Below are 16,456 nucleotides of genomic sequence, written 5' to 3' on the forward strand. Positions count from 1 at the left end.
CTGAGAGCTTCTCCTGCTGACTGCCCACTTAGACAGCCCTTTATAACAGAAAGAACCAAGAAGATCTGTTTGAGACAGGTTTTTACCACCCACCAGACACAAAATGTTCAAAAACCAGGAGGACAAATAAACTACAGCACTAACAGACCTCTGCTTTCACCTGTGTTATGTAAAAAATGTTTCCAGCTCTTTGTATTTAAAGGATGATGGAGGAATGTTTCCACTGATAAAGATGCATATATGGAGCTAATTTGGAATAACTCAAGTGTGTGCAAGCTAATAGCCTACAAATCCACACCAGTGATCTGTTATTTTCCGATGTGTGTGGTGGTATTTCTCTCTCTCTCTCTCTCTCTCTGTGTGTGTGTGTGTGTGTGTGTGTGTGTGTGTGTGTGTGTGTGTGTGTGTGTGTGTGGGTAGATAGCAGCAGAATGGTCTGTCTTACTTGGTTTGAGCCTTTCTACTTAGACACTGACAGTAGGGGCGAGAGGATTTATGCCTCTGCTGCTGTTTTTGACGACATATGACATATGACTGTACAGGACTGAAGTGTTGGTGTGATACTGAAGCAGACTCACGTTGCCATAAGCAAAACAGAGGAAGTCTTATATTCTTGCCATTTAGCCTCTGCAGCACAACTCTATCTCCTCATGAAGGCAAAGTCTTTGGTCAACCTAGGTATCGAACGTCACATTCAAAGTTGCCTCGAAAGTTTCTCAGCAATTTGTAGCCTGATTTATTTCTATTTCTTCTATTTCTTGGAACATCAAGACTCCACCATTGGTGCGTTTGTTTTGCTTCAACTGGTGTAATGGTTTTATGTTTTATTATGCTATTTGCTGTATGTTGGAAAAACGACAGTGGAATAGTATGTATGATAATTTGATAATCTGAAAACTGTCATGCACCTGGGTGCTTAAACGGCCCACAAAATAATGAGTGAATATCAAAAACTGATTGTAGCAATTATTGAAAAGGTGTAGGTTGAAGCCAGAGCTTATTACGCCTACCTTTCTCACAGTAAAAACATTTATGAGCAACCTACACAGTCCAGACAATAGATAACAAGGTATTTATGCATATAACAACATATGTATCAAGATATATACATGCATATACATACACATATATTTATTCGTAAACAGTACATATACATACATACAAACATGCATATGCACTTTGATACACTTTGATGACGGTCCATAGTACCAAAACATCATATCAACAAAATGTACAACCAAGAAAGTAATTTGTCATTCATACACTGTGATGAGATATCTTGATATATTTGTTTATGACATTATTTTTAAACTGTTGGTTTTAAGTTTCGTGCAACTTTTTTGCAAAACCATTAAATGCAGACACACAAAATTCAAGCGACTTTAGTAGAAGATTATGGTTGGGGAACGGGTTTAAATCTAGCAACGTAAAGGTTGGAGCTGGTGGACAAGTCCAAAATAGTAAGGCAGACTGGCCGGTCAGGGTCAGACAGCAGGTCAAAACCGACGAGAACAGGATTAATGCAGGCAAAGAGCAGGGGACTAGGAACAGTCAGGCAGAATGGCTAGAGTGTAATGAAAGCTAGGAGACACTGTCAATCTGGCAGAGAGCTGGAGTAATAGACCTGTGTAACAGACAGACCCTCTGAGTTGTCATAGCAGGAAGAGCAAAGGTGTAACTGATAACATCGAAAAGCAGTTGCATTCCATTCAGATGAGTTTAGCTTCAGGGTCCCTTGCACGCTGGCTCACTGGGACACTTGACAGAACCGAGCCATCATTAACGAAACCTGTTCCACCTGTGTTTTTCAAACTATGACAAGTCAAAATGCCTGCGGTGGCAAATGTTTTAGGGGCAGGCGTAAATACTGGGGTGGTTGCCTGGGGGATGTGATGCTTACAGGCGAGGATGAGGGTGAGGTGTGGAAAGGTGGGACCGGTCTGGGAAGGTCCTTGGAAAAGCCGGGGACTGAGGGAAGTGAGAAGTGGCTGGAGGTCGGGACAAGTCAAAGAGACAATATCAACTCCGCTAATGTATGAGATTCAATTCGATTCAATTCCATTTTATTCATATAGTGCCAAAGCATAACAGGGGTTATCTCGGGGCACTTTTCATGTAGAGCAGGTCTGGACTGTACTCTTTATGGTAATATTTACATAGACCCAACACTGCGGCGTGAGCAGGCACTTGGCGACATTGGCGAGGAAAAACTCCCTTTTAACAGGTAGAAACCTTGAACAGAACCGGGCTCATGGGCCGTCTGCCTCTAGCGGCTGGGTTGAGAGAGAAATGAAGATAGACAGAAGGGGGGGGGGCATAGCACAGTACAGGCCTCACATAAGGATTTATAAGTAAAATGAGACTAATATTAAAACTAATAATTATAATAATAGGGCAAATAATAATAATAATAAAACTAAATATAAATAAAGGAGAGGAGAGAGACGAGAAAGCACAAAACTATGGGATAGCGAAGAAGTCAAGAAGGTATTGATGGGATATGAATGCGTACAGATGGAGAGAAAGAGGAGCGGAGAGGAGTTCGGTGCATCATGGGAAGTCCCGTGGCAGTCTAGGCCTATAGCAGCATAACTCTCCAACTTAAATGTGGAGAGGGTGTCTGCCTCCCGGACCCAAACTGGAAGATGGTTCCACAGTAGAGGAGCCTGATAACTGAAGGCTCTGCCTCCCATTCTACTTTTGGAGACTCTAGGAACCACAAGCACGCCTGCGTTCTGGGAGCGCTGTGTTCCAGCGGGGTAATACACTCATGTATGAAGAATCATGCAGGTAGCATCAAGCAGACATGAGCAGCGGGCTACAGAGGTCTGGTAAACGTGTTTCTTTACAACTCCACACCTGCAGATTGTTTTCATTTTCAGACTTGTAGTCTTCAGACCCGGTCGACACTGACTCTAGTCACATTTCTTCAGGTATTTCGTCGGATTTCATGCAGCTTCCTCCGGAGCCACAAAAGGCTTTAGACGACTTTTTCCGACATGCAGTAGCACTCCCCAAGACCTGTAAACAGACTTTCATGAGTAAAATCAGTGGGGTTCCCCTATAAAATATTAGTTTTAAGTTAACTAAAGAGTTCATTCAGTCCTCTTCTATCTCCAGTCTTCCTTTGTGAAGTCTGATTGATTGAATTCACCTTAGGCCCATTTGTAAAATCCTTTTAGAAGATGTTGCTGATAACTTAGTCCAAGACTCCAGCAGTCATCCTGCAATTATCCAGTGTTATTAATCTTAGCTGTTACATTTATTTAAATGTTCTGTACAACCAGTTAGCATGACACATCCTCTGTCGCCGTAATCCATTTAAAAACATGGATGAGGCAGAGTTTTATGTGTGTGTGTTTGTGTGTGTCCCTGCTTGTCAAGCTGGTGGGAGTTATATAATCCGTATTCCAATGATGTAAGGCAGTTGGGTAAGTAATTACCAAGTACATATATAGGACTGTGTGGTGAGCATCACTAACCCCCCCCAGCCACTGAATCACTGGGTGTTGAGCTTTGCTCATGTCAGCTGAAACTGCTAATTTGTAACTTCTCTCACTTTATAGTTCGGAAGAAGAAAGAGCAGAGGAAGGTCGATGAGGTTTTCCCGTCTCACTGCATACAGCACAGGTTTTACATGGAGGATAATGGGACAATATGACTATAGCGACAGGGGAGATGGCGGGTTGATGAAAAGTCCATGCGCACCCGGTGAAATGAAATACACCCGGTCTGAACTACTTCTTCTTCTAACATCACTTATTTTGCCTTGTCTGTTCAGTCATTTCATATTTTCATCTTTGTATTGTATACTTTGGATTGTATACATTTTGATTTGAAAAAATAAAAAATAAATGTCATACATGATTTAAAAAAAAAAATTGTATGAGAACTAAAAATTTTGATACTATGTCAAAATAATAAGACAGTATGTGAGTATTTTACATTTCTTGCCATGTTATAGCTCTAAACTAACTCTGGTACAATACATCAAATGGTAACATTTATGTTTAATAATGTACATGGTCCCTTACAAATATCAAATAAATATAATAAAAATTAAAATAATTCTGATTTAGTAATTCCTGTTTTTGACTTGGTCAGTCAAAATTGATGGCTTAACATCAACATTTTGGTTTTTATAATGCATGGTCTTCTTTTACTTTTTTTGACAAAAGTGGGCTTGTTGTGTCTGGTGTTTGTAATTTCACTCCTTTTTGAGGGGTGTTTGCAGCCTGTGGGTCCAGTATAAAGACTTGGTTGCTTCATATTGTGAGTGTGATGCCTGACAAAGGTCTGTTACTGACATGTTGCATTTTCACGTGTGCGTGAATTCAGACTTTCTTTAGCACAATGAAAGGTATGATCAGGTGGTGTAGTTACCAAGCCTGGAGTCACCATGGCTAGCAAAATGAGCCAAATTCCTTGAGTTAACCTATTTTGGAACATTTCTTCTATCCTAAGAAAATCTATGCCTGTGCCCCTTTGAATGTGACTTTCAATAATAATCAAAAATGTAAATTTTCAGTGGTGGACCAGGGAGGTGCTCTGCAGGGTGTTGATGCTCATCATCCTGAAGTCTGATTGCTGCCTTGGTGGACGTAAGCACAGAGCAGGCTGAAGAATGGAAATAAAATTTTCATTTAATAATCTGCTGAATGTAAGAAAGTCCGTCCCTCGAAGAAAAAAAAAAAAAACAACAAAAAAAGATGACCGAGCTGTTGCATTTTTGACAGTCAGAAATCACTCACACACCAATATCATCTCTGCACTGAGAAGATTCTCAGCCTAACTAGTACTGAGTGTAATTCAGATGACACATTAGCCTGTCCCTGGGGCAAAGCACTGGTTTGGATGATGGAGACTGACTGAACAGTGGATGTAACTTCTTGGCAGATGGCTCAGTTGGTACTCACCATCAAGTTCCTGGTTCTAGAGATCGACTAGGATGTTTTGATAAAAAGTGAAAGACCACTTCTTACCTGAGTCTGTGTGGCAGTATTCCCAGTGGTGGAAAGTAGAAGTAAAGCACATGTATCATCAAAAACTGCCGTAAAGTACAGTTTTGAAGTACTTTTACTTTTACATGAGTCTTTCCATTTGCCACAAATGTATACTTCTACTCCACAACAATCCAGAGGGAAATATTGAAGATTTTACTTCACAACCGTTATTTATCAGCTCTAGTTCCTAGTTCATTTTCCATTCTAAAATTGTGCACATAAAATATGATCAGCTTATAAAATACAACACATTGTTGAAGATTAGAGCTATGGCACTATAATGCAACTTACACATTGATGCGCCACTATTAACAATCTAATAATGTCATATAAAATAATATGTCAGTCACAGGAGACAATCTTCTGCAGAACAAGTACCTTTACTTCTGATACTTAAAGGACATTTTGCTGTGTGTTTACTTAATTAGGTTTTGAATGCAGGACTTTCACTTGTAACGGAGTATTTTTACGTTGTTGTATTGATCGTTTTAATTGAGTAAAGGATCTGAATACTTCTTCCAGCACTGAGTACTCCTAAAGCCTGCCTACATGTGGCAGTGGAGATCAAACCAGATATAATCTGGCTAACAAGAGCCCCTCAGCGGCAGAGTCCACTGTCTTTACATGGATGACCTGAGCGGCGTCATGATTAACTTATAGAGCATGCAGTTCGATGAGCGGGGGACAAGATGTTATCAACACGGATCTGCAGCAGAAATTATTAGGCTCTATTTTTAAGTCAAAGTGCATGTATGACTGCTTGGTTACTGTCTGCACGTGTGTGTTCATGTGACAGGGTGCGATTGTGTACAGATTTGTATGTACCAGAGCTGTATGTAACAAAGCTGGGGGCATTCATTTCACCAGAACAAGCATAGCAAAGAGTACTCCGCCATTCACACACGTCACACGCTACATGAACACTCTGCACGGGGGTCTGGCTGGCCCGGGCCAACCTTAGCCCCTGCACTCTCCAACACCAGATGTAGGTTGCCAAGTGCTGCAGGGGCTGGGGGGATGTGGTGTCTCTGTGTGCGTGTTGGTGGGGAGGGCTGCAGTGTTTTGTGCACACACAAGTGTGTGTGTGTGTGTGTGTGTGTGTGTGTGTGTGTGTATGCACTCAGAAGGGGGTGAGAGAGAGTTATGATTATAGTGGATGAGTTCATCACCAAGGACATGGCCTCCAGCACACTGTCTCCATTGCTGTCACATCGTATTGTCACAAACAGGCCACATGAAGCCTGACAGCCTGGCAGTCCAGACTGAGGGGACTCTCGCTGGTCCCTCACTGTGTCTCTCTCTATTGTTTTCCTTTGCGTACACTCTCCAAGCCTCTCTGTGAATTAACAGCTTATTAATTAAAATATAATAGAAATATATTTGACCACATGGGCCACTGAAAGGGTTCATGATCTCCTCTCCAGTAAGCAGCAGAATGAAACCTTATCCGAAACAATGTGGTAGGGCTAATTTGTACCCCCACCCAAGGACGTTATTTTATCGCCTGTGTCTGTTTATTTGTCAATGGGATTACGCAAAAAGTACTGAACTGATTTCCACCAAACTTGGTGAAGGGATGGGGCAAGGGCCAGGGATTAAATTTTGAGGCAGATCCAGATCATTTACTATGAATTAGATTTTTTTTTTCTCTGACATGTGGTTTAGCTTGTTTGACAGTGGCCTTGGTATGGGGTATACGCTCTACTGAGTGCCATTCTAGTTTGTTTTGTTGGGGGGCAGGATTACGCAAAAAGTACAGAACCAATTTGCACCAAACTTGGTGGAGGGATGGCGTAAGGGCCAGGGAATAAACCATTACATTTCGGTGCCGATCCAGTTAAAGGGACGGATACAGGAATTTCTAAAATCGCTTTCCTTAACGTTGCAAGATTTTTTTCGACATCGTGAGGTGTTTTTCGACATTTTCGTAAATATTTGGCCTTGGTATACGGTCTACTGAGTGCCATTCTAGTTTTCTTAATCTAGCAATAATGTAAAATGTACTCACACTGAAATCCAAATGTTTTATGCACCATTAACGAGATGATTGCAGTGAATGTGTAAGAGAAATTCAATGCTCGGTGGCAGCAAAGGACCCGATTAATATGTCAACCCCTGGATTAGACTTGGTGGCTGTGTTTAGCCGGTTAGCATGCTAACATTTCCTAATTGGCACTTAAACATGAAGTACAGTTGAAACTGATGGGAATTTCATTAGTTTTGCTGATATTTGGACATAAACCAGAGCGGAAAATTTTAAATTGTGACCTGATGATGGTGCTAAATGAAAAGTTACGCAATTTGGCATTCCAATAAATATTCGTTAAAACCACAAATGTCGTCCTCATGGTGGAGCTAGGGGAGGGGATCACCAAAGTAATTACAGTTCAGCCCGAGGGGGCAATGAACATGTGTAGCAAATTTCATAACAATTCATCAAATATTCATCAAGGCATTTCACTCAAAACCACAAATGTGAACCTCATGGTGGTGCTTGAGGACAAGTCAGTGGATCATCAAAGTCATTATGATTCCTCCTCTGAGAAACCATGAATGTCTGCAAAAGATTTCATGGTGATCCACCCAATTAGTTTTTGAGATATTTCTTTCTTGCCCAAAGTGTTGGACCGACAAACCAACTGACTGACCGACACTGCCATCCATAGAGCCATGGCTAAAAAACTCCATGAGAAATATGACCTTGCCTGAGCCTTAAAGTAACAGTTTGACATTTTGGGGAAAAATTATAACTAAGACATAAATGCCCCCATAAAACCACAGCGTGTTGTTTTTGCGCGTAGGCTTTTGTACGGATGAAAAAACTACATATAACATGGTAATTAATGAGCTTTAGAGGTGTTGGTATGCTCATTTTTTTTTAAGTTTTGGACGGATCCAGGATAGCTGCTTCCCCCTTTTGAAAGTCCATGTGCCAAGTGAAGGTAACTACCCGCTGGCTGTAGCTGCATATTTAATGGACAGACATGAGAGAGATGAGAGTTCTCATCTAGCTCTCGACAAGAAAGCAAATAAGCATGTTTCCAAAACTGTTCAACTATTTGTTTCACTGGGAAATTTGAAGTCGGGTTTATTTCTTAGACACTAATCTAGCCCACTAATCCTTTTCCATGCCACCAAAGTGCAAGAGTTAAGTGTTGATATTTCTTTGCCAATAAGTCCCTGGTTTAGTTTTACTGTCTCTGTCTCTGTCAAGTGCATCCCTGCTCTGTGAAGATGCAGCTCTCTAGGGTTGAGTTTCTCTAATCTAAACTGATTACAGTGGTGATGGCAGCCTTCCCTGCTGTGTGCCAGCAGTGTGTTTCAGCACATCCCCCACACACTTTTCTCCCTAACCTCCACGCTCCCTCCCATATCATCACAGCTGATTGCACCGCTGAAGCCCAAATGAGCTGTTAACCCCGTCTTAGCCACGGCCATAAATAGAAACCACAGAACGGCAGTCCGGCGGTGACAAAACAATGCCGAGGGTTTGTGCATGTGTTGTGGATCGCTGCAGTGGGCCAATGTGTCCAAAGTCGCCATTTGTTACTTAGTTGAGATCTGCTGTAATTGGACCGAGATACTCGAGCCCTGACATCTTTAGGCAATGAGCTACATATGCCATAGCCGCTGATGCATGTAGCAGTAATGTATTAATGATGCACATAAATTTTTTAGGTGCATTTCAGAATGTGAACTATTGGTCTTAGGCTTCTTATGGGCCATTTACTGTATATGCTGCTTTCTCTCCACAAACAGCACAGTTGTTCAGGCGGTCTGGTTTAATGTGCCATCCATTAGACTGACATTAAAGTCTGAGTTTAATGTCAGTGGGACTTTAAATTTTTGCAGCCTTGCCACAAAATAAAATGATTACTGCAAAATAAAATACCGGCGAAAGAATAAAATGGGGAAAAAAATAATTTTTGGCTGAACTTAGCAATAAATTTTGAAACTTGTGGAGGGCCTAACAAAACTGTCTCACAGACCAGATCTGGTCCTGGTAGGTAGTGTGAGACCCCTACTCTAAAGCAATATGTCCACCAAATTAAATTTAAGACTTTTTAAGACATTTTAAATACCACATAGAATGGAATTTAATACCAAGATATATGAGTTTATTGACATTTGTATCACACGTCAGTTTTTCTCAACATAGCAACATTCACTATTAATATCTTTAAACATGACCTGGATAAGAAGCAGTAAATGGATGGATGGATTAACTAATAAAAAAAATAGTCCACATATTTTCCATAAGGTCAGAGGACTGGAACATCAATAGTGGAGCTTTTTCTGCCTCCAACCGCAGGCTAGAAGAAATATTTCAGACCTTTGTAAATTAAATTTAACACTTTAATACCTTAATACTTTTCAAGACCAAGCAGATACTTTTTATACAGTCCTGGTTGAAATTATTGGCACCCATGAATTTGAGGTACAGAATTTAGAATATTTTGCAGAAATAAATGCAAATTAACCAATTTTGTATAATCGAAAATATTTATAGAAAATGTTCAAGATTACTGAGCTAAAGAAAATAAAGAGAAACAAAACTTGCATGATAGTGAAATAATAAAAAACATAAAATGTACTCCAGACACAATTATTGGCACCTTTCAATAATATTTGGTTGCACAACCTTTGGCAACAATGACCGCCCCTGAACGTTGCTTATAGCCATCTAGAAGCTTCTTGCGCCTGTCTGCTGGTAGATTCTGCCTCTTCCATTGCTTTGCATTTAAGCTCTTTTAAGTTTGCAGAGTCCTTTTTGCAATGGCGGATTTCAGCTCTCTCCAAAAGTTTCAATGGGATTTAGGTCAGGACTCATTGCTGGCCAGTTTAAAACAGTCCATCTTTTCCTTTTTAACCATTCTTTTGTGCTACTGGAAGTGTGCTCTGGGTCGTTGTCCTGCTGAAAGATGTAAGACCTTCACCTCAAACCTAGTTTTCTGACACTGGGTAACACATTAGCTTTGAAACACCTTGGTGATCTTCTGATTTCATCATTCCTTTGATACATTCAATGCCTCCAGTACCAGAGGCAGCAAAGCAGCCCCACAAGATGATAGAACCTCAACCATGTTTTACTGTATGTAAGGTGGTCTTTTCCTTATGGGCTTTATTTCATCACCTATAAACAAACTGATGCACAATTGATTCTCAAAGAGCTCTACTTTGGTTTGGTTTCCATACAACATTATCCCAGAAAGACTGTGGCTTGTCTATGAAAGTTTTTGCAAACATTAGTCTTGCCTTTTTGTGCATTTCTATCAGTAGTGGTGTCCTCCTGGGCCTTGGCCCATGGCGCCCTACTTGGTTTCGTGTGTGGCGTATGGTACAGGCTGAAACCACCGCTCCAGATTGCTCCAGGTCAGCCTGAAGCTCTTTAGATGACTTGCGTGGTGTTTTTTCCACAATCAACATCAACCTTCGCTGACTTCTCTCACTGAGTTTCTTCCTAGCACCGCACCCTGGGGCATTTCACAGTTTATAACTGTGAAACTTCTTGATAAGATTACGAACTGTTGCAACAGGGATTTCAAGATCTTTGGCGATCGCCTTGTAGCCTTTGGAATTATGTTTTTAGATAAAAGCATTTCTGATGCTCTCAGACAGCTCACTTGTCTCCAGCAAACTGGAAACAATCAGCATCTTTTTATACAGTAAAACCATCATTCATTGGTTAATTCGTTACGTTAACACTGAAAATGAAGCAAGGGCGAGTTTTTTTTTTTCTTGTTTGAGGAACTAATTTAAATTCATCACAGGGGTGCCAATAATTGTGTCAAGCATACATTTTATGTCTGTATTTTTATTTCACTATCTGAAAAGATTTTTTGGATTTGTTCGGCAACTTTGGACATTTTTAGTATTTTGATCACTCAAAATTGGTTAATTTGCATTTATTTCTGAAGATGTTAATTCTATACTTAAAAATCAGGGGAGCCAATAATTTCAACAAGGACTGGTCTCTAACCTTGTGGCTTATAACTCCTTAAAACAAATCAATTTCTGCTTGCAACTCCTTGTTACAAATTAGGTTTTACTATGAACATTAGTTGTGAGTAATTAGACTAAAGAGTGCTTTTTTTCTTCTGTTTCAATCAAAGGATTTTTAGTGGCCAGAGGAAGAGAGTATCCAATAGTTATATTAGGTATTACAGTATCCTATAATACTTAATGTTAGTGTGCTGCCTAGGACTGACACTGTCTTAAATTTTGCTAAATGTTGAGCCCCATAACCTGACGAAACCAACCACTCATTAAGAAAATACACATTTATTGACAACAGTTCAGTTATGTCCTTATGAAACAGAAAAATAAAGCTGCATTACAAATAGTTTCTCTGGAAATTCAGATTCACCGTTTGCAACAATACTGTACTGTATAATTCATTACAATATCATATCAAACCATGTATAAAAGTAGCAGCAAAAACTATCTGAACACAAAAAAAAAAAATCCTAAAAATCTAATGAGAAAATGTATCATTTTCAATATAATGTACATTTAAAATGTAACTGAGCAATATGAGCAAAAACTGGACTATTTAGGTATGAAAAATATGTGGAAGTAAAACAGAAACTGTCATTTTTCACTGTCTTTTCAGAAATCATTCTGGGAAAAATCTAGTATTCGACTATTTTCTATGTATTGATTTTATTTAATTTATTTTTTTAAATTCAGAGAATAAAACAATCACAATATTAAAAAAAAAACAACTTCCACACAATTACAATGATGGGAAATAAAAGATCAATATTGATATATTGCTCAGCCCTTGCTTATGAGACTGTGGTAGTGAGAGCCACACACACAAAAAAAAAAAAAAGAACAGTTGCACATTGCCACGTATAATATTGCAATGCAAGTTATAAGACTGAATACTATAAATACTGAACACCTGAGAGATTAGAGCAGAGATCAGTAACGGTCATAATGTGGTCTCTGATAATGGGAGTTGTATCCCTGGTTGGAGCTTGGAGGGCCTGACTGATACCCACTTCCATGACCCGAGTGCCTGTCTCGGTCTCGGTCATGCCAGTGTTGCTGCTCACGATAGTCCCCTCTCCACCCTCGGTCTCCTCCCCAACCGCGGCCTCCTCTCCACCCACGACCTCTGTGTCCATGACGGTCCTGGTACCTAGATAGAGACAAATATTAATTAACAATCAATCAAATCAGTCTTTGACAACAGGTACTAATGCATGCATTACATGGCACATATTATAAAAAAAGCAGTTAGAAACTCAAGTTGTGCTTATAAATAGCCAAGAAATCAGGTTTCTCCAGAGTAAACCTAGCTGCGTTCACTGGTTTCTCCCTTTTAGTAATTTTTCAAGCGAAAACTGATTTCAGCTTCTCAAATGTGACAATTTGGCAGCTTTTCTCCGTTTTAGATTTCTGTAAACTGAATACCTTTGCTTTTAGACTGTTGGTTAGACAAGACAATTTAAGATTTTTTTTACCTTGGACTCTGGGAGAATGTCATGGACATTTTCGAATAATCGACATATTAATCGATATTGAAAATAATCACCGGTCGCAGCCGTGGCTACATAACAGTGTTGCTATAATAAAATATCACTATCACCTTCCTGTATAAAAAAACACTGCTCCAAGATCACACCGTTGCACATTTGTATCACCTGGTTATTAGAGAGAGTTTTATTTACCATAAACGTGCAGCCCAAACCCTGGTATGTTAATAATGTGAAATTCAAGTTATCAGGTTGCTGTCTCTGCCCACTTTGCGAGCTAACGTTACATTACCGGTTATCCCTGCCTCTCTGGCTGCCTCCCGCACGACCCCTCCAGTCCTCGACGATGGGTGGTGGGTCAGCCGGACGGTTCAGGTACTGCTGGTACTCACGGTCCTCCGACGAGAACCTTTGAGCAAACAGCTCCTCGTACTCCTGCCGGCTTTCCGTGCTCTCGGTCATTCTGCAGTCACAGGAGGGAAAGTCACTTAAGCACTGGATATCGCGACGAAGCTGCTAACGCGGCTATATATAAGTTTTTATTCCGTTTACTAGCGGGTGTCTCTGTTTTGTTCCTGTTTTAGCTGCCGCAGGACAAATTCCCCATGCGGACCGATAAGAAGCTGAGCTGATCTGGATGTAATTAGCGTTGTCTAAAGATACAAACAACTCAGAAATCACAATAAAAGCATTTTTAACGCGAACGCCCTTGAAAACAAACGACTCACGCGTAGTGAATGTTGTTAACTTTAGCTAGACATCGATACCTGCCGCCATGAGCCGACCTACCCGAAATCCCAGTATTGGTGCGTCGCTGAAACGCTTCCTCTGGGAACGCGCGAACGGCTATTAATGGTTCCGGGGGCGCGCACACCTGCTACTGATTGACGACTGTTACCTGCCAGTTAGAAACAGGACCAACGGTCAATATCAAATCGTCTGAAACTGTCGTCCTTTAAAAGTCAAGTCACAGAGACGCATTTTGAGCTGAGGATGCCAACGAGCGCCGCAGATAATCGCATATCGCAACCGCAATTTGGCTTAATTTAGGAGAAAGTGCCAACTGCTGGGAGCCTAAAACATGTAAGTTCACCTGAATTTAGAAAAACCTATCATCGCCGCTGGTCATTTGGTTGGTGTTTCACGTTAATTTATCTTGGGTTTAAATCGTGCGTGATTTCAGACCACAGATTGGATTAAAACTCTGACGGAAACCCCAGACAGAACAGCAGATACCACAGGTTAGGGAAGAAGAAAAAAAAAAAAAAAAAAAGTGGGTGGCTGTGGCAAAAGCCTGAGCAGGTGGAAGCCGCTCAGTGTCGCTGCTGCTGCTGCCGCCGCTGCCGCCCTTCACATGAAACACAATCCCGCTGGGGAGGAAGAAACTCTGCGCAGCGAGCAGGCAGGGAAATGCAAACATTAACTTAATTCATTAGCGCCGATTGCCCGACGACAGCGAGGAAGGAGCCATTCCGGAGCGGGATTTATTCCGTCGCGCGCGTGAAGAGGGAAAACAAACGGGCAAAGAGAAAAAACTTCCTGAAATGAGCGGGGTTCCGTGAGACCGAGCTTGACAACCCGGCGAATCGAGTTTACGAAGAAGTGCTCTCATATTTCAGCTGTCTCTCAGCAGCAAGAGGACTTGTTCGAAGCCGGCGCACGGGAAATGGACTCTTTGGACCACTAATCGTCTGTGGACTTTGACTGCGCTTCCTAAACACTATTTCCCCTCTCAAACCACGGCCACTAAAACCGACATATTGAAAAGGAGTTGTTCCTCAAGTCCGCGGCAATGGGGTGAGTAATCCAAAAAGCGCTGCCCTTCAGAAGAGCGCCTCCCGTGACACCTGCGCTGACTGAAATGTCGCGCGCGCGAGCGCGTGTGTGTGTGTGTGTGTGTGTGTGTGTGTGTGTGTGTGAGTGTGTGTGAGAGAGCGCGCGGTGATATTTGGGCAAAATACCTCTACAACTGTCTGGTTTACGGTGTCGAGCCTCTGAATAAATTTGACTGTAATTGCCGCTGTTCCCTCAGCGCTTGCCCTCGCGTGTTTGGAACCGAGGAAGACCACAATTCACTATTTTACAGCCAGATTATTTGGCAGTGTGAGAAAATGAAGAGGTGACCCTTAGCTGCTCTCCCGATTTAATGTGTGAAAATGCTTGATGACACGTTTTTCTAATGATGGATATTTTGTATTATTTTCGCGCAGAATTTCGGATGGATCCTCTAATTCCTCTTTGAATACTTCGTTCCCTCCTCATTTGTCTGTGCGAATTTGGGTTTGAGAGGGTTTCGATATGGTGGTTTCAGAGGCAACACTGCCCACGAAAAAGGAGAGATGGTACTTCTGGGAGTGTGCGTATTTTAGTGTGTGCGTTGTCCACGGGGCTGGAGGGTAGTGTTGTGCTCCCACAGTTGTTTACAGGGTACAAGAATATTATTTTGCCTCCATAGTCCACTATGGTGCGAATGTTAACTCTGTGGCTCAATGCCATAGTTATGCAATCATGAGCTCACTTCACATCTATATACATTACTGAGTTCTCTCTCTGAACTTCCTAATCCTGTTTTGTATGGCTTTTATTTGAGATTAAGAATTGCAGTAATAACGGCTTAGTGTAATTAATTTATTTCAGAATCAAACCAGTCTGAATAATTTATGGGAAACTTTATGGATGCTTACATTTGTGACGTTAAGAAACCTTTTGTTTATGAAAAAATATGAGGCAGCGTTAATGTTAAATAATTGTGTAAAAAGTGCCATAGTGATCGATTTTTTTTTTCCTGAGCTGAGATGTTTTTAATTATAAGAAACCAGTTAAACAGTCCCGACGACTCCTCCAGACTTTGGCTTACTAACCACGCAGGTTTAAAACAGTCAGAGGAGGAGAGGAGTCAGTAGTGTTGTGTCATGAAACTGACCCAGTAGACCAGCAGCAGCATGGCAGCTCATCCAATCCAAGGCAGGAAGTCACAAGAGACATTCGTAACAGGTCTCCCTTTTCCAGTTCCCTGGTTTCAGTCAGTGCCAACCTGTAGTATCACCTGACGGGTGAATACTTTCCAGAAACGACACAAAAGACTCCCAGGAAATTTCATTTGGCCAGCCATTCTGGAAATCCACTGTTGGGGGTCACAAACTGATGATTGTTTTCATTGTTATTTCATTTTCTTTGTGAAAAATGCCCCATCATAAGTTCTCAGAGCCTAAGATTAAGTCTTCATACTGCTGTTTTTGTTGGACTATTAGTCTAAAACCCAAAGATATTTAATATATTTATCATTATATTTAATTTATTTTTTATTTAAGACTAATAAAATCACCAGATATTCACATTTGACAAACTGGAACCAGCAATGAGTTGATATTTCAGCTTAAGAAATGACTTAAACCATTAATCAGTTAAGATTTTTAAATTAATGATTAATTTTCAGTTAATATTTGAAAGGTTTTGAAAATTGTTTTAGTGCTGATTGAATCAACAGATTATGAATTGGATAATTATCAAATCTAAAATGTCATAAAAGTAAAGAAAAAAAGCCACAAGTTATCAACACCTAAGGTGATGACCTCAAATAGCTTGTTTTGTCTGACTAGCAGTCCAAAACCCCAAAAATTGAATTTCCTCTCATAGAAGACAAAGGAAATCAACAAACAAATCTAATTTCAGAAGCTGGAACCAGCGGATGTTTGACATTTTTGCTTAAGAAATGAATTAAACAATTAAAAAGTTGTTACCAAGTAATTTTCTGACAATTGAGTAATCAATTCATCAACTAATCATTTCTGCAACTAATGATGTCACTAAATTGCTTGTTTCTCCAACCAGCATTTCAAATCCTAAAATACTCAGTTTCTTATTGAATACAACAAAGAAAAGCTCAAAGTCCTCACTACTGAGAAGCTGAAACTAGGGGGTTGTTGGCATTTTTTTTTTCTTCAAAAACAACAAAGTGTCTCAAACAAT

At 40.6% G+C, this 16,456-nt stretch overlaps 2 protein-coding genes across 6 annotated transcripts in view; one reads left to right on the forward strand and one right to left on the reverse strand.

The window, feature by feature from the left end:
- Positions 1–11,269: 11,269 nt before the first annotated feature.
- Positions 11,270–13,378, reverse strand: LOC120789900 (RNA guanine-N7 methyltransferase activating subunit-like). Of its 3 annotated transcripts, none has more exons than XM_040127106.1 (3): positions 13,277–13,378; positions 12,780–12,950; positions 11,270–12,150 (listed from the first exon to the last, which is right to left on the reverse strand). In XM_040127106.1, exons 2-3 carry the CDS (start codon positions 12,947–12,949, stop codon positions 11,931–11,933), a joined length of 390 nt encoding a protein of 129 aa, XP_039983040.1. In that variant the 5' UTR covers position 12,950; positions 13,277–13,378; the 3' UTR covers positions 11,270–11,930. The 3 variants fall into 3 exon arrangements, with proteins under 3 accessions (XP_039983040.1, XP_039983055.1, XP_039983048.1); XM_040127121.1 differs by having other exon boundaries at positions 13,255–13,298; XM_040127114.1 differs by having other exon boundaries at positions 13,216–13,297.
- Positions 13,379–13,387: 9 nt separating this feature from the next.
- The window catches only part of homer2 (homer scaffold protein 2), a 33,812-nt gene continuing 30,743 nt past the window's right edge, over positions 13,388–16,456 (forward strand). Inside the window, exon 1 of one of the 3 annotated variants that reach the window (XM_040127074.1) lies at positions 13,388–13,570. Coding sequence is in view for 2 of the 3 variants with exons in the window: in XM_040127084.1 (XP_039983018.1) it covers positions 14,280–14,284 (5 nt within the window). In the remaining variant the exon portion in view is untranslated. Of the gene's footprint in view, positions 13,571–13,789; positions 14,285–16,456 lie in introns of those variants that run through there. The other 2 variants (XM_040127093.1, XM_040127084.1) reach the window with 2 other exon arrangements.

Source organism: Xiphias gladius, chromosome 1, assembly GCF_016859285.1.
Source record: "Xiphias gladius isolate SHS-SW01 ecotype Sanya breed wild chromosome 1, ASM1685928v1, whole genome shotgun sequence".
Taxonomy (NCBI): Eukaryota; Metazoa; Chordata; class Actinopteri; order Istiophoriformes; family Xiphiidae; genus Xiphias; species Xiphias gladius.

What these genes read in the sequence shown, in the direction of transcription:
- LOC120789900 (XM_040127106.1), bottom strand. Translation starts at nt 12,949, where the DNA reads ATGACCGAGAGCACGGAAAGCCGGCAGGAGTACGAGGAGCTGTTTGCT. An exon ending in CAGAGAGGCAGGGATAACCG is followed by an intron (nt 12,151 to 12,779) that starts GTAATGTAACGT and finishes GTCTCTATCTAG; the next exon opens with GTACCAGGACCGTCATGGAC.